This window comes from Vulpes lagopus, chromosome 7 (assembly GCF_018345385.1).
Source record: "Vulpes lagopus strain Blue_001 chromosome 7, ASM1834538v1, whole genome shotgun sequence".
NCBI lineage: Eukaryota > Metazoa > Chordata > Mammalia > Carnivora > Canidae > Vulpes > Vulpes lagopus.
Genome location: NC_054830.1, coordinates 4,850,886 through 4,863,140, shown reverse-complemented (window position 1 = coordinate 4,863,140; position 12,255 = coordinate 4,850,886). Strand labels below are relative to the sequence as shown.

Here is a 12,255-nt window from a genome sequence, read left to right as displayed (position 1 = left end):
GGCCAAGTAATCTGCTCTGGCCAATGAAAGAAAGCTAATTAAGCTACACTTATCAGGATCTCCTTTCCCTTTGCCATGAGAATACCAGTCCCACGAGAATACCAATATCTAAATAAGGGCTGCCCTTTAGCCTATATCCCAGAGTGAAAACAATGTAGATCAAGCCATGGCTATGTAGATTGGGCAAGAAATAACCTTTATTTTTATAAACCACAGAAATCAAGGGGTGATGGCTATTTGTTACTGCAGTATAATCTCCCTTATCCTGACTGATACATGCTCTGCTATGGACTGAACTATGTCTCCTCAAAATTCACATGTGAAAGCCCTAACCTCCCAGTGTGACTGTATTTGGAGATATGATGCCCTTTATAGAAATGATGAAGATTAAATGAGGTCATAAGGGTACAGCCTTGATCCAAAAAGATTAATGTCCCGAAAAGGAGAAGCATGAAATCTCTCTCTTCCATGTAAGGCCAGAGCAAGAAAGTGGCCCTCTGCAAAAAAGAACAGAGCTCTCACCAGAACCTAATAGCACAGGCACACTGACCTCAGATTTCCAGCCTCTAGAATTATAAGAGAAATCTCTATTGCCCAAGCCATACAGTCTATGGTATTTTGATATCATCTGCAGCAGACAGAAGCACACTCTTAAGAGATAGGTTGGAATGCGAAGGCTAGTTAGGAGCTAGGGCAGCTCAGAGCACATGGCATACTGAAGTATCACCTAAACCCTCTTCCCAGAAGGAAAGCAGCACCAAATACAAACATAAAACATCAGATAAGGGTGAGAATGGGACCAACCATTCAGTAAGACTTTTTGTCTTGGCGGGCAAGAGACAAAATAATTAGGCTTACCTGGCGATTAAGGAGACAGTGTACCACAAAGAGCAAAATGCCTTGCAGGACATTGATGATGGTGAATGTGTACGCCATGACTAATCTGATCACCTTCCCCAGCTCTTCAACCATAAAAAATCCAAGGCCCCAAGAACAGCCCAGGATAAATAGCTGAGCAATGGCTTTAAATGTTATGACTCTGCAAAGGAAAAGGAGCAATAATGACTATCATTGATCACTATGTGTTGTGCACTGTGGGTTTGCACAAATCACCTGAGTTAAACTTTACATCAACCTCATGTGCTTAAGTGGTTTATGCAAAATCATACAGCTCAAATATGAGAGAAACCCGTGGCTGCTTCTGGGAATAATGCTTTCTCCTACTTTTTGGAATAATTTTTCTTGAAATCTTTAACCTAGATCTATTGGAAGTTATGTGAAAAATGCCTTCGTGGAATTAGCTTTGAAAATGTGTATTGAGGGGACGCCTGGGTGGCTCAGTGGTTAAGTGTCTTCCTCAGCTCAGGGTGTGATGCTGGAATCCCAGGATTGAGTCCTGCATTGGGCTCTCTGCATGGAGCCTACTTCTCCCTCTGTCTATGTCTCTGCCCCCACCCCCCACCGTCTCTCATGAACAAATAAATACAAACTTAAAAAAAAGAAAATGTGTATTGAGGACAATGTCATGACTTCAGAACATAATATGCTGTTGGATCCTTCAAAGGAAAATTGTGTTTTATAAAATGGAATGGGGTGGTTGAAGGCAACTGTCTGGAAGAGATGATATGTGTGTGTGTGTGTGTGTGTGTGTGTGTGTGCGCGCGCACGTGCACAGGGACATGAGCTTACTCACATCCAACATGTATAGAGGTGTGAGGAAGTGCCTAGAAAGGTGATGCTCTGACCCTTCAGGATGGAAAACACTAAGGCTTAGAAATGTTAGGTTAGTCTGATAGGCAGATGAGATCGAAGCCAGGATTTGAAGTTGGACAGATATCCTTTAAGTTCTGTATACATGACTCACCAATGCAAGGTTCTAGCCCACTGTTGGATAAAATAAGCAGTTGTTCATCTTATCAATGGGGGCTGGTACTCATATCCACCACATAGATTGGAGTTATGAGCAATCAGTGAAAGGATATTGGTAAATTTCCAACATCTACCAAGTCCCTAGTTAACGTCAGTTGCTCTTATCATTATTTTCAATCATTTGGATCAGCAGCAGTAAGAACTGAACATCTCCAATAAAGGATAACAGAGTCCCTAGAAGTAGGTGGATTTACAAGGTGGGGGAGGCAGGATAACATTGATTCTCTTGGCATGAATTTCATATGATGATTATGTTACACAAAGGAGGCACCCAATAAATATTTGTTGAATAAAGAGATCAAGGAGTACATGAAGCTACCTAAAATTATAGTTTTTACCTCTAGAAGTTGTACCTCACATACCCTTTATCCAGTCCTAGGAAATGTTGTATCAGATTTTTGTATGGGTTTTTCTTTCCTAGGTAGAAAGAAAAGTAGTCCTGTAGGAGAAACCTGTGGATACCACTGATTCTGGGACCTTCTTACCTGGTATTCTGAATGGTAGAAACTTCATGATTGAGGGAGGAAAGCTTGCTTCTCAAAATCCACAGAATTTGGAAGTACAGCACCAAGTTTATCTGTGGACACAGAATGAAAACCTGAATTGGAATTTTATTTTGAGGCCATGGCAGGCAACTCAATTTGAGGTATACCTAAGAATCTTTTTCCAAAAGATACGGGCTTCATAGAATGCTATGCATATAGGCTCTGATCTTTTTTTTTTTTTAAAGATTTTATTTATTTATTCATGAGACACACACACACACAGAGAGAGGCAGAGACACAGGCAGAGGGAGAAGCAGGCTCCATGCAGGGAGCCTGATGTGGGACTCGATCCCTGGACCCCAGGATCACGCCCGGGGCTGAATGCAGCACTAAACTGCTTCCTGCTAAACCCAGGGAATCCCTGCTCTGCTATTTTATACAGCGCATTGTATGTCTTTGTATCTGTGGCACTTGGTGCTTTATTAGGGTGACTATATAGTTAACATTCACACCAAGTCACCTTGAAAGTGAAAGAGTACTATTAATATCTATACCGGGACAATGGATGTGATCAGGAAGTTCCTGATGAACAGGAGAACATGTCACTCTGTGCAGAGTAGATACTTGTTAAATATTTGCTGAATGAAGAAACGTGGGATTTTTAGAAGAATTCCCAGTAGAGGGTTATGTTCCATCAAAGCAACAAGTGAACCAGGGGGAAGCAGGGAAAGACAGATGACGACAGCATTTCCAGAAAGAGGAGTTCATCACCATTAGGTTATATTTTCTTAGCTTCACATCATTTCTACTTTCACAGAAAGAATCACACTCTATGCTTGGCCAACCCAGGGCAGGCACTCCCATAAATAACTATCACTAGTTACTCACCAAGATAATGACAGCCACTGGTCCCATGAAACTCCAGATGAACGCTCTATCGAGCTTGAGCCAGCAGCTGTCGAGAGAAGGTTACACATGGGTTCGCATCTGACACAAGCTGTATACTCTAAGTTCAGTTACCCCAAATGTAAGTGGGGGCAAACAGAAGTATTGAAAAGATTAAATGATTACAGCAGCTATATTGCCAAATCTTGATGTTAAGTAGAGTCAGTCCTCTGACTTTGTTCTTTCCTTCAATATTGTGTTAGCTCTTCAGGATCTTTTGCTTCTCTAAATAAACATTAGAATCAGTTTATCAATATCTACAAAATAATTTTCTGGGATTGTCGTTGTGAATGCAATTGAACCTATAGGTCAAGTTAGAAAGAATTGACTGACTCCTTGGCAATATTAATTCTTCCTCTCCATGAACAATGACCATCTCTCCATTTATTTGAATCTTCTTTGATTTCTTTCATCACGTTTTTGCGGTTTTCCTCATCTGGATCTTGTAGGAAAGATCAAATGAGATCATGTGTATATAGGTTTTGAATATGTTTCCTGGCGAAGAGGTGGGGCTCAGTTAATAGTACCCTATTAGTAACGATTGGTATAAGAGAGTAAAAATAGTAATTTAACTAGAGCAAGAAAACCTACCAATGCTAATGAAGTATATTCATGTACGAAGTATGCTGTTGCCCAAGTACTTTTTATTATGTCATGGCTTATGTTGGCAAAGATAGTCAAATTATTCTGAACAGAAACCTGGCAGCATAAAACTATTAAATCTAACAAGTTTGTCAACACTTAGTGAACAGAAAAGCTCCTGTGCTTATGTTCTATACCAAGTGTTACAAATGATAGCCCACAGGCCAAGTCCAGTCCACCACTTGTTTTTGTAAATAAAGTTTTATTGAAACACAGCCACATCCATCCATTTAATATGGTCTATGAATTGGCTGCTCCCCCACTCCAAGGGCAAAGTTCAGTAATTGTCACAAATACCATATGGCTCATGAGACAAAAACAGTTACCACTTGATGCTTTATAGAAATTTTGTCCACCCCTGCTCTATGCTACCATAATATCCCCAGAATCATTCTGGCAGGATGTTTGGTTTAAGCTGGAGACAGGGTATCTTTTTTCCTTCAAGGGGATCACCTTTATTACGTTGTTTTAGCACATGCCCGCCTACTCCCTAACAGAAACCCCATTGCCAAAACACTAAAATCTTCAACTAACTTTGCAGAGCTTTGCAAACTTCCTTAGTAAGGCAATAATCCCTTTAGTGAAGAATTCTGACTTCAGCTGTGATCTTGAGAAAGTTTCTTCGATGCACTAAGCCCCAATATGACATCATGAACAGTGCTGACCCCACAGGATTACAGGGAGAATGAGATGAAATATAGGCTATCTCTGAGGCATCACAAGCCTTCCAATTTGCTGCTATTGTCACTCTTTTCATTTTGGGGATGAATCTCAACCTCTTCAGCCACTCTTTCAGAATCCTACAGAGCACAGAGGCTACCAGGTGGGCTTTTTCATCCTTAAAGTTATTGAATGTACTTTTTGTCCCTAATATCCTGAAGTTGTAATCAAAATTTAATGTGTAAGTACATTTGTCTGAAAGGTACATTTCCCTGTTTGGGGAAATAAGCCCTGGATTTCACCAAGTCTCAAAATGATCCAGCCCCCAAAGATGCTGAGAACCATTTCTCTAGGGATTTCTAAGAGAAAATAGAATTCTGGCTTATAAAGAGCCTGGTTTGAGGAATAATTTACAATGGGAAATGGACTGAAATGTCTTTGGTTTCTGATCGTGTGTCAGCCATAGACACCAATTCCACCATCAAGGCATACATCATGCTTACTGTGTGTGTGTTCCATAATTTTGGGGTCCTATTACTGCAGACACAGCCACAATCAGAGCTGGAATCCCATAGCCAAAAGGGTACATGAACTTCTTGAATTTGCCTGCACTGGTGTAGTTGGCCACCTTGAGATTCCTAACAGTGAGGAAGAGATGCAACCCTTCAAGGAGCATCCAGGTGAAGGCGGCCAGGTAGAGGTAGTGCAGCACCCCTGCAATGATGGAGCACAGCACCTGGAGGGGAGACAAGAGTTAGGAATGTCGTTTGTACCCCTGTACCCAATTATGTCCTCAGCATTTAGCATTACTTGGGTGTGGCCTGCATTTTCAATTGTAACACCTGTAATATTTTACCTGGGAGCAACACAATTTGGGGAGCTCTCAGTGACTCCATGCTTACCTCATATACAGGGCAAGCCAGAAATGCCAAGGAATGAATGTCATAGGAAGAGTCCTCAGATCCATGACAGATGAAAGTTGGTAGATGAATAGTCCATGGCCCTTGCCCTTTGTGTGGGTGTGATGCTTATTTTTATGTATCAACTCAACTGAGGTAATGAATGCCCAGATAACAGGTAAAACATTATTTCTGGGTGTGTCTGATAGGGTGTTTCAGGAAGACATTAGCATTTGAGTCAGTAGGCTGAGTAAAGAAGATCACACTGACCAATGAGGGCAGGCATCAACCATTCCATCTGAAGTCTAAAAGTAACATATGGAGGAAAGGAGAATTTGCTCTCTCTGCTTGAGCTGGGACATCAAGCTCTCAGACATTGGTGGTTGTGGTTCCAATAAATAAAACAGACTGTTTTATAAAAACTGATTTTTTTTTTTACAGAAACAGAGTGGGCCAGAGATCAGGTGCCTCAGCACTTACTCTGTCAATCTGCTCATTTCCTAATGAGGAAATTGGAGCCCAAAGATCTCACCCAAGATCACACAGCTAGTAAAAAATAAAAATGTATTTGCAACCCTGTCTCCAGAGATTTTACTTACTCTTAACCATAGCAATGTACTGCCTCCCAAGGAGGAAAACAGTGCTTGTAACCTTCTGGCTCTGAGATCATAGTCTTTTAGGGTTAAAAGGAGTTTTGGAAAACAGCTAGTTCCAATTCTTACTGGATATTATGATGCCTGTGATCATAATGGAGACAAAAGCTAATGTCGTTAGTATAGCAAAGCCACTGTCACTCAGAATTAAAAACTCCCTCCACCTCTGATTCCAGACTATAGATTGTCATTAGGATGGGACTTCCCAGCTAGAGAATACACCACCCTCCTCCCCTGTTATCAGGTAGGACCATACTACGGATTTATAGCCAGTAGAATGTGAAGGGACATGATTTACACAACTTTCTAAGAGGGCCTGTATAAACCTCCCTGGTGGGACTCTGCCATGTTTTTTCTTTTCAGTTGGGTGAAATGAAAAGGACTCTTGGATGACCTTTAAAGTTGTGCATAACTGTTGGTAGGAATGTGAACTGGTGTAGCCACTCTGGAAAACTGTGTGGAGGTTCCTCAAAGAGTTAAAAATAGATCTGCCCTATGACCCAGGAATTGCACTGTTGGGGATTTACCCCAAAGATACAGATGCAGTGAAATGCTGGGACACCTGCACCCCGATGTTTATAGCAGCAATGTCCACAATAGCCAAACTGTGGAAGGAGCCTCGGTGTCCATCGAAAGATAAATGGATAAAGAAGATGTGGTCTATGTATAGAATGGAATATTACTCAGCCATTAGAAACGACAAATACCCACCATTTTCTTCGACGTGGATGGAACTGGAGGGTATTATGCTGAGTGAAATAAGTCAATTGGAGAAGGAAAAACATTATATGGTCTCATTCATTTGGGGAATATAAAAAATAGTGAAAGGGAATAAAGGGGAAAGGAGAGAAAATGAGTGGGAAATATTAGGGAGGGAGACAGAACATGAGAGACTCCTAACTCTGGGAAACGAACTAGAGGTGGTGGAAAGGGAGGTGGGCGGGGGGTGGGGGTGACTGGGTGACGGGCACTGAGGGGGGCACTTGATGGGATGAGCACTGGGTGTTATACTATATGTTGGTAAATTGAACTCCAATAAAAAATTAAAAAATTAATAAATAAAAATAAAAAATATGTAAAAAATAATAAAAAAATATTTAACAAAAAATAAACAAAGTTGTGCATAGAAGGGATGCCTGGGTGGCTCAGCAGTTGAGCATCTGTCTTCAGCTCAAGGTGTGATTCCTGGGTCCTGGATGGAGTCCCACATCGGGCTTCCCTTGGGGAGCCTGCTTCTTCCTCTGCCTGTGTCTCTGCCTCTCTTTCTGTGTCTCTCATTAATAAATAAACAAAATCTTAAAAAAAATAAAGTTGTGCATAGAAGACAGAAAAGCTTTCATCAGCCTGAGGTTGGAGGATAGACACTTTTCAAACCTGTTTGTCCACCCTCTATGGTACAGAAGGGGGAAATTAATCACTCTTGTGATAACCCACTGACATTTTGGAGTTTATTTATTATAGGAACTATTGTTACCTTACTTAATACCATCAGCCTAACTCTCAATCAGCTTGATAAATGGCTTCTCAGCAAGTACAGGTCTCATTCAGAGCTACAGATGAGGGGAGTTGAAATGGAAACTTGCTTTTCCCCCTAATACCATCACTGCTGACTCTTTATTTTGTAATTTTTTACTTATTTTAAAAAATTTAAAATTTAAATTCATTTAGTTAACATATAGTGCATTATTAGCTTCAGGTGTAGAATTCAGTGAATCATCAGTTGTATACAACACCCAGTGCTCATTATATCAAGTGTCCTCCTTGATGCCCATCACTCAATTACCCCATCCCCCCACCCACCTCCCCTTCAGCAACCCTCGTTTCCTAGAGTTAAGAGTCTTTTGGGGGCACTGGGTGGCTCAGTTGGTTGAACAATCAACTCTTGGTTTCAGCTCAGTTCATGATCTCAGGTTGTGGGATCAAGCCCCTCACAGGATTCCATGCTCAGCAGAGTCTGCTTGGGATTCTCTCTCTCTGCCTCTCCCCCTGCTTTCTCTCTCTCTCTCGAAATAAATAAATCCTGGGAAAAAAGAGTCACTTATGGTTTGCCTCCCTTTCTGTTTTTATCTTATTTTATTTTTCCTTCCCTTCCCCTATGTTCATCTGTTTTATTTCTTAAATTCCACATATGAGTAAAATCATGTGGTGTTTGTCTTTCTCAGACTGATTTTTAAAAAGATTTTTATTTATTTATTCATGAGAGACACAAAGAGAGAGGCAGAGACATAGGCAGAGGTAGAAGCAGGCTCCCCAGAGAGAGCCCGATGTGGGACTCAATCCCAGGACCCTGGGGTCATGACCTGAGCCAGAGGCTGAGGCTCAACCCCTGAGCTACCCACTCATCCCTCAGACTGATTTCTTATGCTTAGCATAATACTCTCTAGTTCCATCCATACTGTTACCATCACTGCTGTCTCTTGTCTTCTCCCTCCTTCCTCAAGACAAGATGGCTAGATTTGATTATGACAGCAAGGTGATTTGGTTAAATCACCTACCTCAGGCTTAGTTTGATTAATCCCTGTAAGGAAGAGCAGGTGGGCCAGGAAGAGGCAAATGGTGAGCTGCAAGTGGAGGGAGGTACTCATGTTCTGGATGGATCGGCATAGGAGGAAGGTGAGGGCTGCCAGGAGGAGGCACAGCAGAGAGAGGCTCAGCCCCACATAGGTGATCACAGTCAGCACAGGATCCACCTATAAGCCACCAAAGGAAGAATCCATTATCGTTTCCAATTCTGCAGTTATGTTTCTGATGGAGAGTCTGATAGGCTTCCCAGTTCAGTCCCTTATACAACTGACTTGACCTCTCTGAGATTTGATGTTTCCATCTTCAAAATGGGTGCACTCATAGCATCCAGCACACAAGGCTATCAAGAAACCAAAACCCTAGCCTGGTGCTATCCAAAAGAAATATGTGAGCCACATGTGGAATTTTAAATTTTCTAGTAGCCATACCTTTTAAAATGTGAAAAGAATCAGGTCAAATTAACTTAATCGTATATATTCAAAATATTATCAGTACAATGTATTGAATATAACATAATCAATATAACAAAAATGCAATCAGTTCAGATTACAATCAATGTAAAATAATTGTTAATGAGATATTTAAGAGAGGGGGTCCAAGATGGTGGAGGAATAGACCTTAGTTTCATCTGGTCCTGGGAATTCAGCTAGATAGCTATCAAATCATTCTGAACACCTGCAAACTCAACCGGAGATCTAAGAAAAGAATAGTTGCAACTCTAAACAGTCACCCACCCACCCCCCCCGCCCACCTCCCTTTCCACTACCCCTTGTTCATTTCTCAGAGTTAGGTATCTCTCATGGTTTGTCACCCTCACTGGTATTTTCACTCATTTTCTCTCCTTTCCCCTTTATTCCCTTTCACTATTTTTTATATTCCCCAAATGAATGAGACCATATAATGTTTGTATTTCTCTGATTGACTTATTTCATTCAGCATATACCCTCCGTTCCATCCACTGAAGCAAACTTGGCAGGATGAGCACTGGGCGTTATGCTATATGTTGGCAAATTGAACTCCAATTAAAATAAATAAATAAATAAATAAATAAATAACCACTTTCTGCAAGGTAGAAGGAGTTGAGAAGTGAATCTGAGGAGATAATCTGGGAAGATAAATCATGGAGGGGAGGGAACATCCAGAAGCTGGCTACCGGAAAGTGATATAGCAGCAGAGAGCAAAATCAGAACTTTTAGAAGTCTGCTCCAGTGAGGGATGTCCCTGCATGAAAGGTGCTCAAGTGGTGAAACCAAGCTGTATCCTAGGTGGAACAGTGTGGTCTCAGGATCCTCAGGGTCATAGGAAGAGTAGGGGTGCTGGAGTGTGGTAGAGTTCCCAGGCATCAGAACGATGAAGCTAGCTGCAATCAGGGAGCCCAGGAGCGGGCTCTTAGTTCAAGGTTGCCATATACCAGAAAGGAACAGAGACAATATACAGAAACAATGACTTTACAGGTAATACAATGGCACTAAATTCATATCTTTCAATAATTACTCTGAGTATAAATGGGCTAAATGCCCCAATCAAAAGACATAGGATATCAGATTGGATAAAAAAGCAAGACTCATTGATATGCTGTCTGCAAGAGACTCACTTTAGACCTAAAAACACCTCCAAATTTAAAATGAGGTGTTGGAAAATTTATCACACTAATAGACATCAAAAGAAAGCTGAGGTGGCAATCCTTATATCAGACAAATTAGATTTTAGACCAAAGACTGTAATAAGAGATAAGGAAGGACACTATCTCATAATTAAAGGGTCTATCCAACAAGAAGATCTAACAATTGTAAATATTTATGCCCCTCACATGGGAGAAGCCAATTATATAAACTAATTAATAAGAAAATTAAACAAACACATAGATTATAATACATTAATAGTAGGGGATTTTAAACTCCACTCACTGCAATGGATATATCATCTAAGCAGAAAATAAACAAGGAAACAAGGGCTTTGAATGACACACTGGACCAGATGTACTTCACAGATGTATACAGAGCATTCCATCCTAAAGCAACAGAATACACATTTTTGTCAAGTGCACCAAAAACATTCTCCAGAATAGATCATATACCGGGTCACAAATCAGCTCTCAGTCTGTACCAAAAGATTGAGATCTTTCCCTGCATATTTTCAGACTCCACCCTGAAATTGCTAGAATTTATATAGGGATTCAGGAATGTGGCAGGATATAGAATAAATGCATAGAAATCATTTGCATTTCTATACACTAACAATGAGACAGAAGAAAGAGAAATTAAGGAGTCGACCCCATTTACAGTTGCAACCAAAACCATAAGATACCTAGGAATAAACCTAACTCAAGAGGTAAAAGATCTGTACTCTAAAAGCTAGAGAACTATTATGAAAGAAATTCAGGAAGACACATAGAAATGGAAAAATGTTCCATGCTCATGGATTGGGAGAACAAATATTGTTAAAATGTCTATGCTACCTAGAGCAATCTATACATTCAGCGTAATCCCTATCAAAATGCCGTCAACTTTTTCTCACAGAGCTAGAACAAATAATCCTAAAATCTGTATGGAACCAGAGAAGATCCCAAAGAGCCAAAGGAATGTTGAAAAAGAAAACCAAAGCTGATGTCATCACAATGCCAGACTTCAAGCTTTATTATAAAGCTGTAATCAGGGATCCCTGGGTGGCGCAGCGGTTTGGCGCCTGCCTTTGGCCCAGGGCGCGATCCTGGAGACCCGGGATCGAGTCCCACATCAGGCTCCCGGTGCATGGAGCCTGCTTCTGCCTCTGCCTGTGTCTCTGCCTCTCTCTCTCTGTGACTATCATAAATAAATAAAAGAAAAAAAAAAGCTGTAATCATCAAGACAGTATGGTCCTGGCACAAAAACAGACACGTTGATCAATGGAACAGAATAAAGAGACAAAACATGAGAGACTCACTCTGGGAAATGAACAAGGGGTAGTGGAAGGGAAGGTGGGTGGGGGGACAGGGTGACTGGGTGATGGGCACTTAGGAGGGCACTTGACCGGATGAGCACTGGATGTTATATTATATGTTGGCAAATTGAACTCCAATTAAAAAAAAAAATACAAAAAAAAAAAAAGAAAGAAAGAAAGAAAAAGAGCCCCGAAATGGGCACTCAACTCTATGGTCAACTAATCTGACAAAGCAGGAAAGAATATCTAATGGGGAAAAAAAAAAAAACTCCTCAACAAATAGTATTGAAAAAATTGGACAGCCACATGTGAAAGAATAAAACCGGACCATTTCTGACATCACACACAAAATTAGACTCAAAATGGATGAAAGACCTAAATATGAGACAGGAATCCTTCAAAATCCTGGAGGTAAACAGAGGCAGCAACCTCTATGACCTCAGTTGCAGCAATTTCTTGCTAGACATGTCTCCAAAGGCAAGGGAAACGAAGGCAAAAATGAATTATTGGGACTTCAAGATAAAAAGCTTTTGCAAAAAAAAAAAAAAAAGAAAAGCTTTTGCACAGTAAAGCAAACAGTTGACAAAACTGAAAGACAAC

General features: G+C 40.8%; 1 protein-coding gene across 1 annotated transcript in view; it reads right to left on the bottom strand.

Moving 5' to 3' along the window:
• LOC121494674 (putative adhesion G protein-coupled receptor E4P) overlaps positions 1 to 12,255 on the bottom strand; it is a 66,102-nt gene that overhangs the window by 5,442 nt on the left and 48,405 nt on the right. The window contains exons 11-15 of the mRNA XM_041761373.1: positions 8,709 to 8,903; positions 5,165 to 5,397; positions 3,303 to 3,369; positions 2,415 to 2,506; positions 859 to 1,039 (exon numbers count right to left, since the gene is read on the bottom strand). Coding sequence (XP_041617307.1) covers positions 859 to 1,039; positions 2,415 to 2,506; positions 3,303 to 3,369; positions 5,165 to 5,397; positions 8,709 to 8,903 — 768 coding nt within the window. The remainder of the gene's footprint in view (positions 1 to 858; positions 1,040 to 2,414; positions 2,507 to 3,302; positions 3,370 to 5,164; positions 5,398 to 8,708; positions 8,904 to 12,255) is intronic.